Genomic DNA, 25,801 nt, shown 5'->3' on the forward strand with positions numbered 1-25,801 from the left:
TGCCATCTTTTTGTCGAATTTTTGGGGGATTTACTCGGGAGACACTGATCTCCAGGTTCGGCTTGAGGCAGCCATGAGCTCCGGGGAAGGAGCGGAGGATACGACGAAGGACGCCAGTGACATACCGCCGTTTTTGAAGACAGGTAAGCCCAAAAAAGAGTGGGAGAGGTCGGACTGAGCTCCACTGGGAGCTGCTCCCTTTGGTCCAGCTACGTGAGGGACATTGTTCCCGTCCTGTAGTCTGTTTGGGGGATCAGACAGTAAAGGTTAGGGTAGGCTTTAACCAATTAATCTCATAACGGTTGTCATAAACGAAATGTACGACAAATGGCAATGGCTAGCGCAGTTGTGGAAATATCTGAAAATCGGTTTCTCGGTTATAAACTACATGAGATAGCCCATCCAGACTGTGTAGCCAGGCAACGTTAGCTGAAGCGCTAATTGACCGAGTTCCATTTTCGGACACATCTCCTAGATGTGTCAGAGCTAGGCTAGCTTTCCTGTACTTTTCTTCAAAATACATTTTTTCTGTGTTTTACCCTTACCCTGGCGCTACCTCAACTCTCTAACGACACTCTCTGTTGTTTAAATGTGATGTGAAATGTATGTTGGAACAAGCAAACGTTAGGGGAAAAGAAAAACATTGGAACCGCAACTGTATGTCCTCCTTCCAGCAAATCCCGACACAACAACAACTGAATCTTAGCGTTTTTTTGTCATTATGATGAATACACTGTCAGAATGGCGCATGGGTGGCATATATTTGTCCAGATCCAATTGAGTAACTGGAGATTTTGTTGAATTCAGAAAAGAAACAGGCCATGGCTGTCCGACAATGGGTTTGCGTGTTAACTAACTGGATTCAACATTAGCTTCCCATGCTAGCCTGTAAGCTAGGGATCCTGAATCTGATTTGGTGAATCCTGTCTGCTAACAAATGCTAGCTAGTTTAGCGTTGCTAGCTTGCCAGTGACATGACAAAGCTGGTGTGTATCTTAACAGCTAATTCTATATTAGCTGCAAACACAAGTACTGTGTGTCTGTTTTTAAATTCACTATCCCGTTAACTTGGTCAAAAAAAAAAAAAAAAAATAGCACAAGCGTGCAAGCTATGTAAACAATACATGGCGTGGCACACATAGCCAGGGTGTGCACTGTGCAGGATAAGCTAGCTGTGTAATACAGCTATCAAGGCCAAAGGGCTGCTTTTTTATCATTATCACGGTCTGCTGGACGTAGTAAAACACCCAAAAGTCACTGACACCGATTTATTCATACTCAACTAAACTTTCGCTTTTGGACATTGTTAGATGCTTCCCAGCTCCATGTATAGATTGCTAACACTAGCTAAGTAGGCTAATTTATAAGCAAGGACTGTGACTTGAAGTCCCAACACGGGCCTACGGTGATTTCATAACAATGGCTCATAAACTGTGAATTCCAGAGGTCCTAACAGAGATTTAAGGGGTTGTAGAAATATAATAATACGTTTTATTTTACCCAGCAAACTTTGCATGTGAAAACAAATGTAAAGATGGCATATTTGATATTCATTTTCATGCCCCCACCTAATGTACAGTATAAACATTTATACAGTTGGTGCATATAATAACAGTGCATGTTTAAATGGGGTTTTCTGAGATACAGTTGAATGAAATTTTGATCCAATGGACGAAGGCCTTTCTATTGAGGGTCTTTGAGATAAAAAAGCTGATGAGCCCGTGGGCTGCATTTGGATATGCCAGATCCCCCTCCAGCTCTGTTCACTGACTGCAGGCAGTGAATTAGACCCAGTGCCTGATGTCATGTCTGCTCCACTTGTTTTGGTAGCTTGTATGAATTACTGTTTATATGTATTCAAAGCAAGTCTCTCCATGATCCAATAGCTACTTGTGTAGTATACGTATATTATTAGTCGCAAGTTAATTTTTCCTGTTTTATGTGCATAGGTGTGTGATACTCAAATATTACATAGTGGCATATGAAAGAAATTCTAACAGAGAATTCGCTGTGCATCCACTGTTTATAAGGCAAATAACTGGCTGTTCTAGTACACTGTCATGTATAGGACCATTGTGGTATAACTGAGATTTTGAAGTACACTTAGAAGCGTGTAAACAAGGAAGAGAATGCAGAGTATTGACATCCCACCTCTGGCTCCTGTGGTTTTGTGTCTAGCGAGATAATAAGCCGCAGAGTGAAGTTCAGTATTCGTACTGAGCTGATCTGATGGCTTCCTCTTAGGGAGAGAAGCGAGAGACATCCTGTAACTCACTTGCAACCACACTTTGTGTGTTTTGTTGATGCTGCACAGCTGTAACCATTCTGCTTCATTGTTAATCAGATCTGTTACTAATGTGTTGTATAATTAAACATTTTTATATGCCTCCTTTTCTTGCTACAGTTTTAGTTTGTAGTATAGAAATATCTCTTCATTTACCAATACAGTACTGAAACCACATATTAACGGTATTTGTTTGTTTGAGAGAAACAGTGACACAGATAATTCATTTTTATTGCACTTACATTTTTCCAACAGTGGTGGGGCTACCACTGCTGAATTATTAAAAGAGAGAAATTCTTGATAAAATGAAAACAGATCTGTGTCTGTAAATGACAAAAACACACTTGAAGGATCATGAATGAGCATTTCATGCCACTATCTGCCACTGGCACTGTTAAATCAAAAGAATATTTTAACACTGGCTGTCAAATAGATATAATTTAAATTTCAGGCCAATCTGTGCTTGAGGCATTCCCAGTTCTCACAGTAATGATCCTGGTACCATTCTGACTGTAACCTTAATCTTAATCAGCTTTCTCTAATGTTAACCACAATCTTAACCTGAACTTGACATTTACCAAACTTTTTGGGGTCCACAATTTTGTATACTTTTTGCTAAACATCATAAGCTGCTTTCTTATATGACAATGCTTTGAGAGCATATGTTTTTATTTTCTCCACCCCCCCCCCCTCCCCTCCCTGTTCCTGGCGCTGTTGGTGGTGAGCAGATCTAACTGAGCACAACAGGACAGTGATTGACAGGACCACCTACTGTATGAGATAATGATGACTATGGACAGATATTTACTGTAAATAAATAGAGATTGGATTTGGCTAACAGGGATTTGATTTTTTTTTTTTTGTTGTTGCAAAGTGCAAGTCCGTTATCTTTTGTCTCCACGCAATGTGTAGTTACTGAGGACAAGAAATGCTCTGTGCACACTGTACACAATCACTAGTTCTTTTTCTCAACTTCAGTTGGCTTAAAAACAAGTGGCACATCCTTGTTGAGGGTCTTGCTGTGAATCAGTCATCTCAGTAGTGAAACCAGTAGTGAAACCACTATAGGCCTAAGTATAGATACCATACCACTGGCTTTGTACAACAAGCTTGTTGGGAGGCTTGAGTGTCACGTTCGGGCTCCCCTCCTCTTTGTTTTGCTCGTGAACTTCCTCCTCATAGATCTGGGAACCTTGTTCTGACATGCACAGGTTTGAGTGTCTTGCCACAGGCTACGCTTTTCTCCCCCCTCCATCCCCATCTCCATCCTCATCTCTTTTTCCATCCTTCGGCATTGCTCTCTTTGTTTTTCCCCTGTCCTCCCTCTTTTCTTTCTTCGCTCTTCTCCGTCTGCTTGTCTGAACGTTGATTCGCCAATGTCTGTTTCACGTTTTCCTCCCTCCCTCACTCGTGTTGGGCCTTTCTGTCCTGATGCTAGATGACAAAAATGACAACTAATAATAATAATAAAAAGAAAAAAAGCTTCCCCCCTGTCTGTCTCCCCTGTCTCACAGACTGGAATTATTACCTAGGCCTCAGAGCTCCGAAATGGGGAGTTTTGTTGTGGCATGTTGTCAATCATCAAGTAATTCCACGCCAAACATATCTTTGGCTACACTGATGACTAAGAGGCTGATTTAGTGTTGATTTCATACAGTTAATACTTGTTGGTAGTTTATGGTATTATGCACAGTGGAAAAGAAAACATAAAGGCAATCCGCACTGCCAGGCCTCCATGAATGAATGTTTCGAGGTAGCAGCAAGTCGTTCATAAGGTCGGTCTGTATGTTTGAATGAGCATCAGTGTGTACTGGTGTTTGTAGGAGAAAAAGAGTGAACCAGACAACCAGGAGAGCAGGAGAAATCTGATCCAGAGCTTTCATTTATGACTCAGGACCATTCACCCAGGATGATGTCTGAACACACACACACACATGCGTGCATGCATGCACACACACACTCTGAGACTAATGGATATTGATCCAGGAGATGGAGACTGATTGAGGTCCCTCAGTAAAGGTTTCCTCCGGGCTTAAAGCTGCCAAGTCAGACGCAGAGCAGAGGCTAAAGCCTATTGCTATACAAAGCAGATTTCTTTTATCATCTTGTGTTTATGGGATGGAAGTAAACAGAGGATTGGTGCATCATAGATCAATACAAATGAATGAAGGCTGGGCTTGTAGTGTCTTCATTCTGTTGCTGTCTTGAAAACATAGATATTGTTCTTAGTTTGTACTTGACAGATTGTTCAAAACCGGTAATCATAGAAAAACGGCCAATAAAACAAGTATCAAACATTTGAACCAAAATCTCCAATTGCAAAAACCACCTATGACTTTAAAGAAATTTAGTGATGCACTTCCATAAAGCTGGGGGGCTTGTGAGAGACAGATTTAAAGAAATGATGGTCAAAATGAAGGCAGCAGAGCAACAGTATCTGTGATATAGCAAATTTATCTATCAGTTCCAATAATTCAGTCTTGACGGGCTTCCAATGCTTTTTAGTGGCATAGAAATCCCTTGCCTCCCTTGGTACTACAGATGCAGATGTTAAAGGCAGTTTAAGGAGAGATACCACAGTCTAAACTGAACGGCAAAACAAGACAAATTTATATCGTCGGACAGCATATGCTTGTATCACCCACCACAACATCCAAATGTCTCATACATTAGTTTAGGTACAGTTACTCCTAAAGAAAAAACGAGCAGAATTTAGCTGAAGATTGGCTTCAGAGCGCAGAACTCGGAGCACTGGAAAGACAAATTTTTCAGAAGCTCAGGCTGAGTAATCGAGAGTAATGCTTTTCGACACTCAGACGTCATGTGGTTCCTTGTACAAGGGGCTTTGTGATATGCAGCCGCTGTTCTCCCTCTCTATTGCTTTTCGCACTTACTCACTCTCAAACGAGCACTGTCTCAGATTTGCCGTTCTCACTGACCTCGTCTCCGTCCTATTCCATCTCGTCTTCTCCCTCTCTTTGTATTGTTAAGGTCACGGCGTACCACATTCATTCTTGCTTCACCCACAGCCAGTAGCCATTTTTACTCATCCACACATAATGTATCCGGCACCACACACACCTCTAAGTAACTGTACTATTGTGCAAATGAGCGACATGAATATAATAAATGGAAGCCAGTCGGAGGGAAAGATGATGGTTATGAGATTTTAGCCTTTTATTTAGCTAGGCAGCTTCAATCACAAATGGATGGTTGGGTAAAAAGCTTTTTTAGAAAAGGCTGGGATTAAGCTAAAAACATGGAGATGAAAACATCCGTTCTACTTGAACTGCTCCTTTTTATTGTGGCATTAAAAATGTGATGTTTCAGTTAGAAAGGCATTCATCCCTTAAAATGAAGCACAAATAAAACATTGAACACATGGAAGCAAGACCAGCAGATCAGGCACTTGGAAACCATTAGTGGCACAGGCAAAAACATCCCATCTATATATGTGGATAAGGATGGAAATTTAAGGGGATTTTGTCAACATAAAAAATGGTGTGTTTTGGAGATAAGAAGTATTCCAAATAATATAACCAACAGGCATCTGCTGACACATCCTGTCCTGAATAACAACAACAACAACAACCTCTTCCTCTCATAATCTCATATATTTGCAGAAAAATTGCAGAAAAAATATTGAAAATATCAGTTGGTTCGTAAACAGTAAAGAGTAAATTATTTAAATTGCTCTCATTTTCCCATGAGTGCTTGTGTAAACACATAATCTTCCTCGTCCCTGGTAACAGGTGCAGGTACATTAAAATTTAAAGGCAGATTACAGCTATCAGACAAAAGCTGAGCCCCCTCAATCTGCTGTGAGGTCAGTTTGTGTGGGAGGATTGTCATTTTTTTATTTTATTTTCTTGTTTGAGTTTTAATCTCTTGCAGGCCGTGGCAGTGTGATCAAAGTTTTCTGGTCAATCATTAACATTTAGACATGGAGAGATGCCAGTCTCTCCGATCATTGAGAGGAATGACACTTCAGATCAGGATTAGCGCACACAGTCTGTGACACAGTTGATACAAAATGGGTGTTTGTGCCAGAATGGAAAGAAAACATCCAAGGTTATGTTTGACAAATCACTATGTACCCACTGTTATTCCACATCATGTGACTGAAACTCTGCCCACTTCTAAAGCTTGTTCTAGCCTGAAAGAGGGACAGGCTCCAAAAGTTACCACAAACGACAAACAAGAATCAGAGTATAGACATAACAAAAGGTCCAAATCTCAGACCAGCTGGGACGATAGGCAGGAGGTAAAGTAAAGCTCAGAAAATATTGATGAGGTGCACTGTAGCACCTCCTACTTTAGTTTATTTAAACCTGTATTAATTTTTTTTTTTGCCAGTTTTAGGCAGCTAAAATGTAAACACACCACTGGCAATATTATCAGTTAATGTGGTGAATGGAGTAGCAAATAATTCATCAGATTGAAATTCACCACCGAAAAGGAAATGACAAAAGTGTGGCTGACACGTTGTCTCATGCAGGGTTTTGAGTAATAGTGCATTCAGAATACATTTCCATTATCTACAACAAGAATCAGTGAGATCAGCTAATCAAGTTAATACCAAATTGGCAATGACTTGGCAGAACAGCATGGCACGGTCTGGTTGGGAGTCAGGGAAGAGGTGAAGTGAAGCTGCCATCGGCAGGTTTCATTTTAAAGTGGGCGTCATCAGTCTCTGGTCCAATCAGCAACCGCCACCTCAACTCAAGCAACAAGGTAGAAGTGAACACAGGACAGGTGAACAGCACCAACCTCATACAGGGAGGTAAAACAACAAAAATATTGATTAAAACATTGATTTGGAGTTGTCTTTCTGGCCATCTACTGAACACAAGTCCAATATTCACTTTCCTTTTTAGCTTTGTTTTTCGTCTCCTCTAAATCATGTAAGAAATATCTGTCTTTCTAGTGCAGACAGAAGGTAGTGTAGAGTGGGTTTTAACTGAAATTAGCTGCCTATTGCTGACAAAAGCACTGTTGTGAGAGGGAACCGAAGTTGCGCGTCAGAAAAACAATAAGCTCAAAGATGCTAAAATGCTCCAAGGAATAAAAAATATCGACTATAGCAGCTTTAAATTTCTCTGGAAAAAAATTACACAAATATTGCGGTGAACCTGATGCCGAGCTGGCACAATACATCATCTTGCTCAAGGCCTTTGCGTCTGATCTGCGTGTCATATCGCAGGCTTGTAAGGACTGGTCATCTGGGTTAGGTTTACTGTGGAATAACAATGTCTTCCAGTGTGAGAAGTCTGGGTTTGCCTGCTTTGTTTTATTATTTGTTGAATGTGCTGTAAAAATGATGTCACGAGGTGAGCCAAGAGGTAAATTTCTCATGGTGGCCGTACGGCAGTAACAGTTTCCTGTCTGAACCACAGTAGGTTTAGTGGTTGGAATCAATCACACCGAGGTGATGAGGAAATTTCATGAGGTCTTAAAAACTGATAAGCATGCCTATAAAGTATAAGTTATCTTGCACCGTCTATATGAGGTTGGTTTAGGGTTTTTAATGCAAATGGAGAAATTACTGATGCAGATTGAGGATTTTCGGGGGGACTACCATGGTAACAGTAAAAGAGGGGAAAAATGTTTTGACCTCACAGACTGGGGTCCACAGCAGAAATGGTCGGAAAACCTAGCCCACAGATGCCTGGCTAGACAAAACACTGTAATTTTTCAATCAGAACACGGTGAGCGAAGCCATCAGAAGCCATGAAGTGCAATGAATGGGAGTGCTGCAGTTGTTAGTAGCCCAAAGCATGTATGATGTCAGTGTGAACTTTTTAGGCGTACCACAGTAATACAACCCCACAAACCAGAACAAAAAGCAGCAGATTGCATTTCACAGGGAACAACGCTCACTTCCCAGTTAGTCAGATGCTTGTAAACAAGTTTTGTCTTTCTCTGGATGTGCCGTACATGGCGATGTGAAGAGCGGCCTGAAACTGCTTACCAATGAGGTAGGACAAGTTTGGGGAGTGATTTAAAAAGAGTGATGAATGGCACTGGCCCTGTGTGTCTTTCTATGCTGCAGTGAAGTCATCGCAGAAATGGATTTAATAGGATTCCCAAGGATTGCCATAGATGCACATAAATATATACAATGTTATGACACCAGAAAGTCAGTATGTTATTAATAATAAAGTGAGCAGATTGCAGATCCTCTCAGAGAGAGTGTGGAGTGTGTGGGAAAGCAGACTGGGCAAGAACTGTTTTAACAACAAATCTGCTCGCATAAACGGGAAGATATACATGTTACACATGTGTTTAATAGCAGAGCTATGTGACAGCAGTACAAGTCCCTGTCCCTGTGTGTGTGTGTGTGTGTGTGGCGGTGTGATGTTGTCAGCTCTAACAGCATTAGGCATGTTAGAGGTGAGAGTTCATTGGATTACACACGCTGACCTAATCTGGTGGTTACTCTCTGGGATTACTCCGTGTGTGTTTTTGTATGTAGGCGTGGAGTTGGAGAGAGGGAAGTAGGGATAGGTCAGTGCATATGCACATGCACACAGTAACACAGGCTTTAACAGCGTTGTATACATGTATTCAATACTATTGCTAGTAAGTAGTTTCTTTACCTATAAATGTGTTTTTTCTACTCAATCCTAGAAAGATAACGTAGATATTTTATACTTTTACACTAAGAAATGTACAGAATACAGAGAGCTTCCTGTGCTGTCTGTGCCAGTTTTAATTCTGCTTTTTTTGTCCACCACAAAAGGCTTGGTTTTCAGTCTGTCACCATGGTAACCGCAGCTGCCACGTCCATCCGTCTGACCTACGTTATGTCTTTACCAGCAGGCCTATGTAAACCAGGGTGGCAAAGGCCTGCCGCTGTCAGTGAGCCAGTGCAACTCACAAAAAAACAGACACGCAGGTTGCCGCCCAGGTACGGACTAGATAAGACCAAAGGCCAGCTGATAAGTGCTAACAGCGATGGCTGCTTTCTGTGATCCTGATATGGGCCATTGAGTAGATCACAACACTGTATTTGGATGCATTAAAAACAAAGTTCTCCCTGCAGTGCAGCTCCAGTCTACTTAGAAAAACAAACCAAAATGAAAAAGCAGAAGTTTGCTCATGTGGTAACACAACTGTCAGAATACTTGGGAATCAGATCAAGCAGAACAGAGTATTTACACTCAGTTTAGTAGGTGATGAGTGAAAGTGAAAATAGGGCTATTAAGTATCAGCCGGCGTTTGTTAGTATTGTTCTACCTTGTTGGATAAAAGTTTTTTAAAAAGTCAAATATAGTCTATTAATGCATTAGCAAGGGAACTGAGCTATTAGGTTGTTTGTCAGATGTGTAAATGAAAGAGTTTTTGGCTTGTTTAAATCCCCTGTTAGGAACAATTCAAACACACATACAGTACACACCCACACACACACACAAGCACACACGCACATGATACCCACATATGCAAACCTCTTGCCTTTGTGTGTTTATAAAAAGGAGCTTGTCCCACTTTTTCCTCTCATCTGCTGTGCTCTCGTTCGGTAATTTCTCCGGCGTGATAGCTAATTGGTGTGAGCTCGGGGAAAATTTGCCGCCCCGCCGCTGCCTCCTTAAAACAAGCTGGAACGAGGGAGGGAAAAGAGTCGAGGGGGCAAAGAGAAAAATGGAGAGAAGATGGAGAGAAAGGAGAAGACAGGAGGTAGGTTGGACGGGGCGGGGGGAGTGGGAGGGGAGCACAGGTTTGCAAGTGGCCATGAACTCACGTGTGCAGATAACCATTTTCTTTACGCATTCTTGCAAGAGGAACATAAACAATAAGCCTCGGGAGGGAGTGAATGATTTTTATTGTACTGTTGGAGGGAAATAAAGAAGTCTGTTCAGCGCAGGTGGCAGAGAAAAGACAGAAGAAGCTGTGAAAATTAAAGATGGAGATAGAGCAAGACCTTGGGAAGATAATGAAGAGGAGAAGTGTGGATGTGAGTCTCACGTTGTGTTAACAGAATTTCAACTGGTTAATGAAAGTGGCCAGTGGAAGAATTGAATTGGTTTGCAATTGATTAGGATAAGTGTGAAAGATTTGCCAGAATGGTCCCTGCTCCTATTTTGAGAGGAGAAAGAGACGGAGAGAAAGAGTGAACCAAACTAGGACAAGTCCTGAAAGACCATTGTACTCCTTTTTTTTTTCTCTGGGTCTCCAGTGCATTCAAAACTGCTATCTCACTGTTGCCCTCCCCATCTCGCTCACTTTCTCTTTCTGTCTGTCTCTTCCTCTGACTACTTTTCACTCCCTTTTTCTCTCCTGCTAAGGGCCAGTGACTGAGAGGAATTGATCCACTGTAAACATCACAGTCAGTGGCCTTTTGTGTGTTAAAGCAAAGGCTACAGGCTGCTGAGGTCCTTGAGGGGTGGGGGGTGGAGGGGGGTCCCTGAGGTCCTCAGGAAAAACGAGGAACAGTTTAAAGCAGTGGTCTTTAGTGCTGATATTTAGTACAGAGCCAGGCTTTTTCATCTTGGCTATAGTATCTAATAGGGACAATTTTGCACCTGGGGTCCCCTGTGAGAGCAGAGAACAACATTGTTTCATAGAAAAATGTCGGTCTTGAGCACCAGGACTGAGGAGGACTGGATGAATGAATAAACAGTTCTACATTTCATATACTCCGTCTGCTCCTGTCTGTCGTCAGCTTAGTTTCTGCTCTACATTCATGGATTCAGCCGGCTGTTGGGTGCACATGTATTTGATGTGTCAAGTTTGTATGGAATGAAGAAGAACGAGGTAGATAGGTAGTTGATCTCTGAACAATTGATCTGTTCATATACAACTATGGGGCAGCGATACTTTGACTGTTGCATCAAACAAGAAGCTGGTATCAAGGATAAAATTAACAATTGTAAATTATAGGTTTTAACTTTTAAGGGGATTATGTTTAGGCAGTGTCTGTGTTTAGGTGAATGATGGTGGGGATTAGATAAAGGTTAGCTTTCTGATTAGCTTTGTTTCAAGTACCGCAATATCACAAAGACAACATAGTAACCTCCCGGTGTCGTCATGTTTACTTATGTTTTCATTGTGCAAAATCGGAAGTTCTCAAAAAGATATTTTGGTGTCAGCCATGATTCAGCCCTGATCTGCTGCCTTGGGGATGTACTTTTTAATCTTCCAGCTACACACAAAGCCAAGATTTAGGGATGCACCTGCTGGACTTGGAATACACTGGCGGAAACCATGTGTATCTCATGAGGTCCTGAAACATAAACAGTTATCATTGACCGACACATTAGAACAGTCCAAATAAATACGATAACAACAGCAAATGATGGAAAGTAGTGACCGAGGATAAGGATACGGGGTCGTCCCAAAGCTGTGGACAACGAGGGATTTAAAACACTGATGCACAAGACCATTGTTTATTCTTTTAATGCAGTATTGGGTTTTAAATGGTGCCTGGGCTCTAGGCCGGTTCGAGTCTGGATATTTTCTGTGGTGCATTTCAAAATCAGGAAGAAAGATCACAATTCAGATTTTGGATTGTGATTGTCTGATAAAAAATATTGTCATATGATTTTTTTGGGTGACGATTGCCCGCCCCTACTGTACTAACTGAGCTTTTTTGTCCTTGTGTGTCCACTGCAATGTTTGGATCTTGATGTAAAACAATCAGACATATTTATGGTGTTGACATCTATGACAATTTTTTTTACGGATCCAGATATTAATCTGAATCTGGTGGTGGAAAATGCTGAATGTGCATTACACACAGAGTTGTAAAAGCTCAGGGGGGGGCTGCAGAGCAAAGCAAAACCAGGTCTCATTCACAATGAATAGCAGCTTTCACTGTCCCAGCTTTTTGAATCTGTATGTGCGAACGGCTCGTCGGTGGCTCGATGCTATATTAGCCGCTACTAGCATAACACAACCGAATCTCGGACTGTTGGCTTTCGACTTGCATTGTGGGTAATGCAGGCGGCATGTTTTGGCAAGAAAAAAAAAAAGCGTGGAATAAAAACGACTATATCTGGTTCTGCCACATCAATTTCGACCGTCTTTTTAAACTCCTGAATCTGAATGGGACTTTGTCTCTACCCGCAGCAAAGGCTGGCAGAGCAGTGACGACCATCATGGCTGAACTAACAAAGAAAAGAGCACCAACTGCAGAAACTGTACAGAAATCCACAGACAGCGACGTCACAGTAACGATCGCATTGTTTAACTAAGAGGTTCTTTCTCTCTCTCCGGGAAGTTCAGTGCATAAATACCACAGCAATGAGCATTTGGCTCCAGAAACGGAGAACAAGATAACAAAAACATGCTCTCACTTTAGTATTACCTTCCACTGGACTACTTTGATCACGAGTTTCAGGAGTTGACACCATGCGTCCTACAAGTTTCACTCTCTCACTGTTATCTCACCACCTACAGCTCCGTGCCAAGCAACACAAATCCACCGAGATGGCCGATCCCTTAGGTAATATACTGTTAAATGCGTTGTTCATGGCCTTTGACATTTAAATGTTTGCTAAACCCCTACAGCAATACATATACCACCACACTCTCCAAGACAACTTTGACAGCAGGGGATTGCTCATTGTTTTTGCGCCTCACACCTCACTTCAGTCAGTGTGAGCCAGACAATAGGTATTTTTAAATGAAAAGGGGTCTTTCCTATTTGTGTGTGAGTCAAACGATGAGTGTGCCTGCCGAGAAGGGGAAGGCAGGGGCCCACAGAAAGGGTGGTCTTGTGTTAACGCGTGCTCGTAGACAGAAACGGTGTGTTTTCAGGACAAGAGGGAGCTGTCTGTGGAAGGCAGCTCGGTTTGGGATACAGTATAGGCAGTGTTCGACACAGCTGAGGTCTAGGTGAGTTCACTGTATCTGAGTGTTTGCATGTTTAGGAGACAGAGAGAGAGAGAGAGAGAGAGAGAGAGAGAGAGAGAGGGGAGTTTGGATGTTTTATAGGATTGGGCCCGTTGCATTTTTTTTGCTTTGTCATTTCCTCAACGTCTGTTAGATTTGTGTGTGTGTGTGTGTGTGTGTGTGTGTATATGTGTGTGTGTGTGTGTGTGTGTGTGATCTGTTTAACTTTATCCAAACAGCTCAGCTGACGTTTTAGCGGTGGGCTTATCCTACTATGGTCTGTAACAAAGTTGGCTCAGTGTGTATGCATGTTTGTGTGCGGTTGGATTAACCCACTGCTCTAACGGCCACATCTCGGAGGAAAAGCCTCCGTTCATGACTGCATGTGTATTTGTGTCTCATCGTGCACGTACAGTTGGGCCCGCTGTATTGGACACTCTCTGTACATTGTTTTTTTTAAATCTCCCGTTTGTCCATGCATGTTTGATTCCTGGCCCGGCTACAAGTCTGATTGTTTAGATTGCGATAAGATGTGGGCAACCACTACTGTAGTCTGGTATGACGTTGTTGCACACTGTGGCTTAAGTGGACATCTTTGGCATTGCAAATATGTGAAGTATGTGGGTGTTTGGTCTCTCTCTCATGCTTTTCTTTTTCCCCCCTGCTTTCTCCTTCATCTCATTCATTCTCTGTGAAGTTCTCCCAGGTACACAGCTTTAGAGAAAACTCCCTCGAGGTCATTGTGCTTCTCTTCACTGAATCTCCACTCTGCTTTCCCATGCCATGTCTGTGCGTGACAGCTTTTTCTTGTGAATATGAGCCCCTCTGGCATTGGCAGTAGTTGCAAGCAAGTTTGCTCATGTGTAGTTTTGTGTGCACTGTGCTTCTATATGTTCATAATGGAAACTTTTCAGCAGCGAAATGTTGCTAATTCCGCAGCTGTCTGGTAAGGAAGTCCAGTTTCTCAGCCACTGCAGAAAGGAACCAGTTGTCACGTAGAGCACTATTGTATCATAATGACCGGATCAGCTGATACATGGAAACAGCAGGGTGATTTAATGTGATACAAGGGTATTGACTGAAGGTCAAAGGTCATGGGCTGTTACACATGAAACTAAAAGGAGTTATGTTTCTTGCTCAAGGGCTCTTTAGTGAGGCAGAGACTTAATGGTATGGAGTCTTGAATCTGGACCCTCTGTTGACAGACAGTCCCCTTACTTCTGGTGTATACCAGCCCTATTATTGCACTGTATATCCTATGAGTGTAAATAAAAGTCAACTTGTACACAGCGTTCACATCAACATCCAAGTTCAAGTTACAACAGGGAAACTTTAATAATGTGGAAGTGCCTGAAAAAAACATGAACATGTGGATGGGTGTGTGTACACACGCACACACAGACACACACACACACACACACACACACACACACACACACACACACACACACACACACAAAAAAAAAGTGTGTTAACTGCTGTACAGGGCCGAATTCATTTGTGATTATTAGTGAGAATAAAGAAGTAGAGAGAAAGAAAAAATCCTGAGCTATAAATTCTGACTTGAAGACCGATCGACCGTTGTATGTTTTTGTTTTCCTTCATGGCAAAATTGCACAACTCTGAAAAGGCCATCATGGTGGCGATGACTTTCTCCCCCAAGTTCGTAGTTTCTCTGCAACAGCAGAATGAAACAATACTTCACGGTGAAAAAGACTCTTCTTCTTCTTTACGGTTGGTCCTTGTGTAGGTGAAGTGAGCCCAGTGCTGGAACACAGACCTTGGACTGGGCTCACTTCACTGACCTGACCGGAACATGCAGTAAGTTGGATGACCGTCCCGTGTGTTTGAACGTGTCAGCATGTGAGCGAGATGGTTATCGTTTTCTGATACAGAGTCAGCTGAAACCCAAAAAGCAGGTTACACTTTGGCTTTAATAATACTTTCACTCCTGTAGGTGTGACTCAAGCAATTACTTAATTGGGACTATCAGCTTTTACTGCCAAAATAAAGCAGTGTTGTAATTCCAGTTAGCCATTAAATGTGTCACAATTGAGCTTCCTTATTGGTGTGAAAAGTTTCACACTATAACTGAACCTGTTCAGAGCTTGTTGTACATGTTTCTCTTCAGTGCACTTCAGCTCATGGACCTCTGTATTCTGGAGCAGAGAATCCTAGATATCCTAGAGTATATTGTTATATACTTAGCAGCACAGAGCTTGTATTCAGAACAACCAGCAGTTTCTGTCTGCCTAAATGCGGCGCTCTGTAAGGTCAAACAGGAAGGAGTTAGCCTGAGTCAGAACAGAAGCAGCATGTGTCACTGAGTCAACCAGTCGAGCGTCCAGCCTGTTTACATGTTGACAGCACATGACGCTGACCGCATGTTACCCTCAGTCACAGCAGCAGCTTCTCTCACACACAGGCTATAGGCCGGTGGATCAATGGGCCAATTGTTGTGTTGGCTGAGAGACCAGTAGGCCACGGTCATGAGTTATAGGGTGATGAGAAGATGACTCCTGCATGCACTGGTCCGGCGTAAGCAGAACAAGCTGGAAAAATGTCAAAATGAGGTACCTTGGTATAATAATGACAAATGAAGGAGAACATGGTGGAGACGAGAGTCGGCTTGTTGTCTCACACCGCTGGCATTAGGTGTGCTCAGATTTCTGAAAATGAAGACTGTGTTTGTCATAAACCAAAGTGTTTCCTGTGACTAAGATGATTTTGCTACTTTGGTTTTTCGCTTTACTGAACAAGCTAATGTTGGAGTTTTCCATCAGCCTTAAACTAATGCAAAAACCTTCTTCTGAGAGCAGCAGCTCTGTTTGTGCAGGACAAACAGCACCCTACTCCCTTAGTCGTTACTGTGAAGTAGTGCTATTAACTTTTTTTTAGCCACACTTGTGCAAATGGCAATATCAGCCTATTGTTGTTTTTTTGTTTTTTTTTTAAGGGTAATGTCTCAGTAGTGAAATGGATTGATTGCCATGACATTTGTACAGACATTCATGTCTCTCTCAGGATGAACTATAATGTGTTTGATGATCACCAACCACCTTCAAAGCCGATGACATTCCCATCAGCCTTTGCTGGACTTTAATTGGAGTGCTAATGTTAGCATGCTAACTCGCAAAACTAAAATGGTACCAAGGTGATTATATGCTCCTGTTTAGCAGCAGAATGTTTGTCACTGTGTGCATGTTAGTACGCTAATGTTAGCATTTAGCACCACTACTTTTAGATTAGATATAAAATCGCTCCTTTTCTCGGCACAGTAATCCAATAAGTGCACAGAATTGTGATAAATTGTTTTCCATGTTCGTTGAATTAGCCGAGCAGGTGGAGCGGGATCAAATTTTAATTCTATGTTAATCAAATTTTTTCCTCTTCTGTTTTTTTGTGTGTGTGTGTGCCTACAGATGGATCCCTGCCTAAAGAGCCAAAAGGAGATGTATCGAGTCAGATAGCAGGTAAAACAAGCATTCATTCATACGTCAATCCCAACACACTGTGCACAGCAAATCACAATCATGCAGCTCTTCTTCCATTCTCAATATGTCTGTTTATGTTTGTTGTGCGTGTTGATGGTGGGAGAGGGGTGTGTACTTTATTAATGGTGGAAATAAGAGTGTCACACATGCACACGCACAGACACGATTAATATTTCAGTGACCAAAGACAGGTCATTGTCACCATTATTCCTCACCATCACATCTGCGCGACTCCCCTTCTCTGCTCGTCTCCATCGCTCCACCACACCTCCTCCCTCCCCTCTCTCCTCCGCCATCAGAAACCACGTTCCCCAGTGCCGTGATTGGGCTACCTGTGCCTAGCGCCCATCTCTGTGGCGACAGCAGCCTCTCTATGACGAGTCGAGACGGACGATGTCTGTCGCTTTCATTCCTCTTCCCTCTGCTTCCCCCAGCCTTGTGTGTCCATTATCATTTGATTTGAGATTTCATATTTCCTGTCGCTACTGCTCTTTCCTCCATTATCATTTATTCATCCAGTTTGCTGTTCCATCATCGTAAAATGACATTTCTTTTGTTTCCTTTCCTCTCAGTCATACTTGTTCTTCCTTTTTATTGTCACAGTATTGACAAAGCTTAAGAGTACGCTATAATGACGGTTCGTTTTATCATCTGAAAGAGTTGATATTTGCCAGTCAGTGCTGTCTTCCTCTGATGTGACATATTGAGGAGACATATGATCATCTAGATATTTAACATAATTACTCCCCTGTGCTTCAGTGGGAAGTTTTAATGTTTTACGGACAAAGGCTTCCCACTCTGAAAAGGTGAGACATGCACATTTTAGACTTTAAATAGCTTTAGTCTAAAAGTATTAGCAGTATCGACCTTGAAAATTCAAAACCCTCAAACCCTAGATATTGAGGAGGACAGTGAGTTGGCAGGTTGCTCCTAAGCCCCGGGGCCTAGATGGAGACGGCTCCAGCGCCCACAGAAACAGGCGATGAAAACAACACGAATGTAATTATACCTAGACAATACTTGGCTTCATTGATACTGTTTGGCTTGTCTGTGTGAAGCTGTCAGGGCGGTGTTTTTCTTAAGCTTTCTTGTGCTTGCCAGTTATCACTTCCTGGTTTAGGGGAGGGTGTGGGGGATTAGGCCTGTCCATCTGTCAGCTTGGCCTCCTCAACCACTGGTCTGACTGGGCGGCTGAGGGGTGGGTTGCGAGGGGAGGGGGAGGCGGGAGGGGGCATTGCTGTTATGTAATAATGTTAATGCCTATGGACCTTGACAGATGTGCTGAAGAGTGCTTTGCAAGGAGGGAGTGTTGTGGCCTCGTCCATTTCATCACTGTCTCTCCGCTTACTTTTTTTCCTCCCTCTCTCTGCCTCGCTTGTCGTTGAATCTGTGTAAATCTTCAGTAATCAGTTGCATCCTGCAGCTGAAACTTCATGTTAGTGTCGCCTCCAGATGGCGTATTCGTGCAGATTGGAGTAGCTGAGGCAGAAAAAAGGGTTGCAGCAGGCAGAGCTGCGTTTGGCTGTTGACAGTGAACTGCAGCGGGAGTCAACAGCTGAAAACAAGACAAACAGTGTCAAACGGTTCACTGTGTGTTGCGCTGAATCTGTCAGTGACAAGAGGAGAATTATGGACGAAATATGAGTATTTTTGCTCTCTCTGTTCTAGTATTAGTATTTCATGTGTGAAACTTGGTGTTAATAACTGAGTTGTTTCTCTGCCTCGTCACGGTTTGTCAGAATGAAATCAGGTGGCGTTAAAAGACCCGGACAAATGAACCCTTGGCACCAATAACAAGCCCTCTTTTCTCTCTCTTCTCTTTTTCTCTGTCTTTTTTTTCTTTCTTTCTCCTCCCTCCCTCCTCCTCCCCTGCTGTGTTTGGGTCGCTGGGGTAACCCTGGCCTGCTTCTCGCTCGGTTAGCCTACCCTGCTATTAGAGGTCTGGACGGACGGAGAGAACAGAAAGAGGCGGAGATAAAGGAAAGATGGTGCTTTTTCTCGCTCTCTCTCTCCCGGGCCAAATCTCAGATTTGGGGACAAAAAGAGGAAAATGGAAGGACACGGAGAGTCTGAGTGGACTGGAAACAAACACCCAAGCTGCACTGTTCAATCACTTATGCTGTCAGCTTGATGTTTCTACATAATGATACCCCATTTTCATTGACAAGGCCCGGTTTTTAATGCAGCATGAAATAAGTAATACACAAACGTCTCTTTTATAAAATTGCACCTTTTAGTCCAAGCTGTCTCTCCTGGGTCAAACCAGACACTTGGCCTGAGAAATTATTCCAGCGGTGTTGGGATGGATTTACTTACTTTACCAGGCTGTAAAAAAAAAAATGCATTGAAACCTGCCTCCCTCTGCCTCAAAGAGCTTCCAGTGGAGAGTTGTTGTGTCCCAGATTGATAGTGAATTAGCACTAATGGCAGCTAAAAATATGGGCACATATTGCTCTATCATCAGAGGAAACAATAGGCTGTAATTACATGTTCTTTCTTGTTAACTCGTTACCTACTTGTCTGTGTGTGTACAGTGGCATAGCCAGTGCCAGCTGTACCCACAGTTGGTACATTGTTGGTTGAGTGCCAAGGCTCTGTTTGATCACAACAGCCAATCAGATCAGCCCTTTTTGTTTCTGCGTTGTCCAGTCGGGCAACACTGAGCGGTGCAGCAGCCAATCAGAGCTGCTCTACTAGGAGAGAGAGGCAGATTGAAGCTCCCAGTCAGAAGTAAAGTAGGCTCATGGCAGCTCAGACAGAAGGAGATGAATAAGACAGTGTTTCTGGCTGTGAATAACAACACAAAGCACCAAAAATGGCAACTGTAACATAGAGAAAAGAAGGGAACAAAAAGACGGAGAGTTCATGTTATGAAAGAAGGAACATTGGAGGTGTCAAACAAAGAAGTCAGGGCAGGTGAGTTGTTGCGTTGGCAAGAGAGAGAGATAAAGAGGGAAACACAATAGAATGGACCTGATGAACAATATGGTGCTGTTCCCCCGGCGTCCTCAGTGTGTCCTCACTACGTCTCAAACACCTGCATCACTAAGACCCTTTTTACATCAAGACTAGTGTGTATATGTGGGTTTTCCTACCTGGATAAACTTGCTAAAGATAGGTGATTGACTCCGTTCCCAGGGCCAGTAGACGAGTTTGCCGTTCTGTGTTTCTCTCTCATGTGTCTTGTCAACGTCACAAACGAATCGGACAACAGTACAAAGAGAGGTCAGGGTCTCTGCTATGGCTGCTATTTGCTTCAGTCTCTTCTAACTCAACGCTGACGGAATGACTCGAGTTGTAGCATTGCACTAGATAAGGGGTGAAAATTAGTATCCACCCAGTTGTCATGTTTCCACCACTGCCGGTCAGAGCTGGAGCCGATAAATACCAATGACTACTGCAGAGTCATTTGACCCGGGAATGAATGCTGCCATTTCGCTGCGAAGACAAAAGCCAGATGTTAGTGGGCTTTTTGTCCAGTGTGAGAGGGGCTTTACTGGGTTTAAATATACAACAGTTTCACAGACACATTTGCGCCATGTTTCTTTGTATCCAGTAAAACACATCCAGATTTGCAGCAATTGATAATTGATTGAGCAATTGTACAATCGTAGCTTAGAAAATGTAACTAGGCATGGCAGGTCTGTCGAGCTTTGGATTTTACCATATGTGAAAGTGGCGTGCATGAGGCTGTAGTAAGAGCATTTATAGAAACCAAAAACACAACTGAGCAGTGGTTCCAAGGCCAAGGGGCATTAAAAGTGGAACCATACTTTTTGAAAAGACAAACAAAACAAGCATGCATCTAAACACTGTCTTCATACAAGGACATAAGCTAAGCAGCTAAACACGGCCATGTTAAAATGAAATCATACTTACAATACTAGCGTCACACTGAAAGACAACAGTGATGCGGCTTCTTAATTTCCATTTCTTCTAATGGGTCATAAGTAGCCACCGTGAGCATGTTTAAGACTCCCGTTGCAAGTCAGATGGAAACGTTTAAAAGTGCTTTCAACTAATGTTAGCTTAACCGTTCAGCTAGATACACCTGATAATCAAATGCCAGCAACAGTCTAAACTTCAGCCGGACAAATTGACGTTTGCCAGCAAAGAAATTAATTCTGGAATCCAGGATCGATTGTTTGAAAAATTACTACAAAGTTTCAATGGTAAATCTGACACAATTTCTTTGTAAAGAATGGAAAGCTTGAGAGGTTTTGTGAGGTCGATTTCCTGCCACACTTTAGGCCAGTTTAAGATTTCACAAGCTGAATCTGTCTTAAGACCATTATGTATAGTGTTTTCCACATTAGAGTTTTCGTTGTAAGGAAGGAAATGCCTCTGAAACAACATTTACACCATGGGAAACATAAAACACGTTCATGCATACTTCAGTTAATCAATATAAAGTGTCAAAATCAAATGAATTCCATTCCAGCCTTTCCCACATTGTAAAACAATGTAGTATTCATGAATAAAATAAGCATGCAGTCGAATAAAACTACACTGGGCAGTATCTAGGTTTTTACAAGCAGGGTTTCTTAGAGGATGTAGGTCAGGGGTCCAGGTCACGGACGCCCTATTCCTGTCCACTCCCTCAGCCTCAAGGAATTCCTGCCATTCCCACACATCCCTCAGCAAGGAATTTCTGGCACGCTGCGAATGTGGGAAGTCCACAACTATGCAGGGATGCACACATGTGCGCGGTTCTGGTTTCTCTTGACCCGTAACAGCTGGTTCAGAAACGATGTGTGTCCAAGTCAGCTGCGGGGGAGCCATTATGAGATTATGCCTGCGTGTAACTGCTCTTTAATCTGACGAGGAAGATGCTGTGAGTGTGTGCCGCGCTCATTTCGTGGTATGCAGGCAACTTGTCCCCTCCCTCCGCTGACTGACCAACCGTCCCACCACCCGTCCCATCTGTCAGGGTCCAGGCAGCTGTTGCATTTTCTCTCTCCGTTTTTTTTTTTTTTTTTTTTTTTTTTGTAAACAGAAACATGCTCACTCCAACCCCTCCCTGAGGTATTTGTCACAACCTCTCTGGGGGAGACTTGTGTAAGTGTTGTTGAGTAATTTACTTTGTTGTATCAGACAATCTAATGCCCACTTGACCTCTGGGAGGCCCCTACAAGTCTCAAGCCTCTGAGGTGTGTGCAGAGTGTTGACATATTTTGACACACACACACGCACACATGCACGCACACATGCACACATGCAAAGGATGATGAACATTTCTGGCATTTCCCTCTCATCCCTTGCCCCATTCTCGCTGAGGGGTGCAGCAGTGTTGCTGTCTTTCATCATTGGCCATCTCATACAGCACTAGTGACCCAGGAAATATTGGGACTGACTTTGGTTTAGGAGAGATTGATCTAGTTGATGCTGCGTTTTTGTCGCAGGGGATGGACGAGCTTCCTGGAAAATACTGCTCACCTCAGCTTTCGGAGAGTAAATTATTCTTGGGAATTTAGGGCTCGGCAATGGACTTTGGTTTCTTTGGATTCCTGAATTTAGACATCATCAAATAGGTAATAATAACCTTCTCAGCTGTTGCGAATGGCTTATTGATTATAAATTAAATGAGGCATGTAATGAAATTGCATATTTAACCACAATTTGTCATAGTATTTTAAATTTCATGCATCACACCACAAAGAAAGTAACATAAAATTACTTGACACAGCATGATTCTCCAGTATCTCAACATCAGGACTTGTCACACAGTGGTGTATTGTTCAGAGTCCAGAAATGTTAACTTTGAGTTCTTCTACATTGTATTACGAGAAGTATTTTATCCACTTCTCTGTACAGGTGACAGGGTTGCAAGGTCTTCAGTGTTTTATTGGCTGTAATTTAGTTTACAGTTTCCTTTCACTCTTTATTTCAGTGTTGTGTCTGTCGTAGAAACACTGTCGTTTATTACAGTAGAAAGTGAACTGTGATCAACTATGACTCCTCCCTCTGACATTATCAGTTGTGTAAGTTGAAGTATAGATAGTCATCTAAGCAGCTTAAATGGTCCAGTCAAGTCTGGAAGCTGTTCTCTATTAATGAGGTGTTTTATCATAATCATGAGGGAACTGTGTGATATTTCTACATAACAACTGAAATACATTGTTTTCTCAGGATAACAAACTTTAAAACAAAAGTGAGCACCCTAAAACCATTACTTATCTCTTTTATAGTGAGATCATTAAGTCCTTATCGCTAGAAGTTGTGACCGTGAGATAATGAACCGAAATACAAACCACCACAGCAGCTCAGTGATTTACAGTGTATTCACTCCTGAGCACTGAAACTGTGATCATAGTGTGTAGTTACGTATTTATGCACTTTTTTACCTTCATGCTGAATTCTGGGTTCAATAGACACTGAAACATTTAGACACGTCCAGATGTGTAAGCCGTACAGTGTGATACTGTTGGCCACCGAGTGGCTCCACTGGGGTGATGGCAGGGAATGAAAGACTTTGATGTTTGTTTGATTTCATATCTAAGCCTCTGCTGCACTGTAAGGGTTTTCCCCATCAATCCCCTCAGTCTCTTAACGCTAAGCAGCTTCTCAGGGAGCATAAATGCAGTGCAGGCATATTATAATCATTACCCCTCCTACACATTGAGGATTACCTCCAGGAACCTGCCTTTCCAAAAGACAGGCAGATTAGCAGCTCACCTAATGCCGACGTGAGGTGCGCACTGACGCCGCACATCCACAGTGTGCTAGTCGTTGGACGTAGTCTGCACTGATAGCTGTTGTTTCTGCTTGGAAATGTTTGCACCAGCTTTTCCATATGGACGTGTAGACAGCACCGAAATGGGTGGTTTTGGTTGTCTGCTGGATTGGAATATCTCCCCTCAGGAATCCCAGGATTAGCCTCAGCTGCTGCGACCGTGCCCACAATGGATTGGGATCCCTTCAGCACATCGGCCCGTCAGTCTATCATTAGCTGACGGTAGCAGTGGACTACGTTTCTCCGTCAGCGAGCGAAGCCAAATCCACAGCAATTTATGGATTTTTTTACAATTTGTGGAAGAATTATCAAGCATGACTTGCTGGGCAACCAATCACAAGTGGCAGTATGCCCAGACTGGCTCCACCCTCATCCAGCTGACAGGTACAATACCATGTCTAGGGGGGGTGGAGGCAATTAAAGATCCAACATGAGGTCGTTTCCCTTATTTTGTGCTTTACACTCCTCCCCCCTCTGATAAATTTAGTTTTTGAATTTGTTCATAGTACTCGGACAGACAGACAAAGTAAAGGAGGGAATGAAATGACATGATGCGTTTGACGGGTTTGACTTTGTGCATCATCACCATCTATGTCTTACCCTCCCTCTGTGAGACTCTCCACCTGTTGTTTCCCACCCACTCCCTCTCTGCCTTCCTCTCCCTCCCTCCCTTGCTCCTTCTCAACTGTCCCCTCATACCCTCTCTCTCTCTCTCTCTCTCTCTCTCTCTCTCTCTCTCTCTCTCTCTCTCACATACATACATACACACACACTCTCATACTCTCAGCCTAGTTACGACACAATGACACGTGTCATTATCTCACACTTTTTTTTTTTGTCTTTGCCACTTCTTTAGTCCTTTTGCTCATCATTCCTCCGGAAAACCCTCCTTCTCCTATGCATGTGTTTCTGTGTGTGTGTGTGTGTGTGTGTGTGTGTGTGTGTGTGTTGGGTGGGTGTGACCTAGCCACTCTATATTTAGCTGCTGTGCCACTTTCTCCGGTCCCAGAGCACTGCAGAGCACAGGGAAGTGATGTGTCTGTGGGGTTACACTTACCTTTTTTTGTGTTTGTTGAAATAGAAAATCCACACAAAAAACACTTAAGCACAGTTTAAATACCTCAACTGCAGGTTTACTACAGTCTTCACACTCAGGCTGGTTATTAAATAAGCATGTCATCATGTTCAGATATTTCCAGATAAAATGTCATTTAGATGCTCGTGTACCGAGTCAGAGTCAGTCTGTGGTTGATCTGCAAAAGAGGAGGAAAAAGTTTGGAAGGAGGGAAAGGTTTTCTGGGTTGGAAGTGTGTGTGTGTGTGTGTGTGTGTTTTTGTGGAGTTTACAGAGGATCATGTGTGTCTGGGCAGACCCTAATCCAGTGGCCGTTAAATTTTACTATACAGTAGCGAATTCACAAAGTGCTACAAAGCGCTCACTGTGTGCACTCTCTCCCTCTACACACTATCTCACATTATCTCACACACATGCACACACACACGTCGTGGTTTTACTGCTTGTCATCTTGTCAACATTAGGTTTTTCATTGACCTTTGATTATCCCCCTTGCTCAGTGGCAGCCAGCCAATCAGACAGCAAGTTTGCGGGCAACATCAAAGGTAGTCCTTTCTTCAGAAGATGGATCACTCGGTGGTAAAGAAGATGCTGACTGATCCATTTGTGCAGATGCTGTAATTCACCCTCAATGCGTACACTACTCAGACAACACGTTTAGCTTCACACAGCAAATGCATCACTGCTGTAAATGATGCACACTGATAAACATTATACTGCTCCTTCACTATAAGGTAATGTTTTCAGGTTGTAATTTCATTTCAAATTAGTGGTGCTAATTTGTCAGTATTTTCTGACCTGTTATACACTAAACGATTAATCGAATAATTTAAATCTATAGATTTAACCATAAGCAACCATAAGCCCTAGCCTTGTGGATTCATGAAGGGTTGCAGCTAATGTTGTTTTCATTATCGGTTAATCTACTGATTTATTTAATCATAATGTCTTTCAAACGTTTTAAAAAAAAACATCATCATAATTTCCCAAAACCCAAGGGGATGTGGGAAAACAGGCTAATTTAAATGATGATAAAATGTCAGACAAAATGTCCGCAAATGATTAATAACCGCTGCTCTCCACGGTCCATGTTTGGTTTTCATAAACAGAGGCAGAGCAAGAGCCGTCTGTCTGCACCACCCTCCTCTCATGCCTCATCTATAAAGAACTACAAGCTCAGGCCGTACAGGCAGTGGGAAATGTAGTTGATCATGCTAAACTGTTTTTTTGTTTTTTTGTTTGTTTTTTTTGGGCACCCTGAGGGACGTCAGGAGACAAAATGAGAGGAAGAAAGAAAAGTAAAAATAGAGACAAGTCCCGACTCTCGATCTCCTCCGGTGGCGGAAAAGAATTAGCATCTCATTAGCATACAGTCATAAATAC

General features: G+C 42.6%; 1 protein-coding gene across 8 annotated transcripts in view; it reads left to right on the top strand.

Moving 5' to 3' along the window:
* The first annotated feature begins 8 nt into the window (after window positions 1-8).
* trioa (trio Rho guanine nucleotide exchange factor a) overlaps window positions 9-25,801 on the top strand; it is a 72,794-nt gene continuing 47,001 nt past the window's right edge. For 7 of the 8 annotated variants that reach the window (XM_056400152.1, XM_056400153.1, XM_056400157.1 and 4 more), the window contains exons 1-2: window positions 9-143; window positions 16,540-16,590. In XM_056400152.1, the coding sequence (XP_056256127.1) occupies window positions 74-143; window positions 16,540-16,590 (121 nt within the window). In that variant the 5' untranslated portion in view covers window positions 9-73. Of the gene's footprint in view, window positions 144-9,891; window positions 9,962-16,539; window positions 16,591-25,801 lie in introns of those variants that run through there. The other variant, XM_056400158.1, reaches the window with a different exon arrangement.

This window comes from Seriola aureovittata, chromosome 16 (genome assembly GCF_021018895.1).
Source record: "Seriola aureovittata isolate HTS-2021-v1 ecotype China chromosome 16, ASM2101889v1, whole genome shotgun sequence".
NCBI classification, from domain to species: domain Eukaryota; kingdom Metazoa; phylum Chordata; class Actinopteri; order Carangiformes; family Carangidae; genus Seriola; species Seriola aureovittata.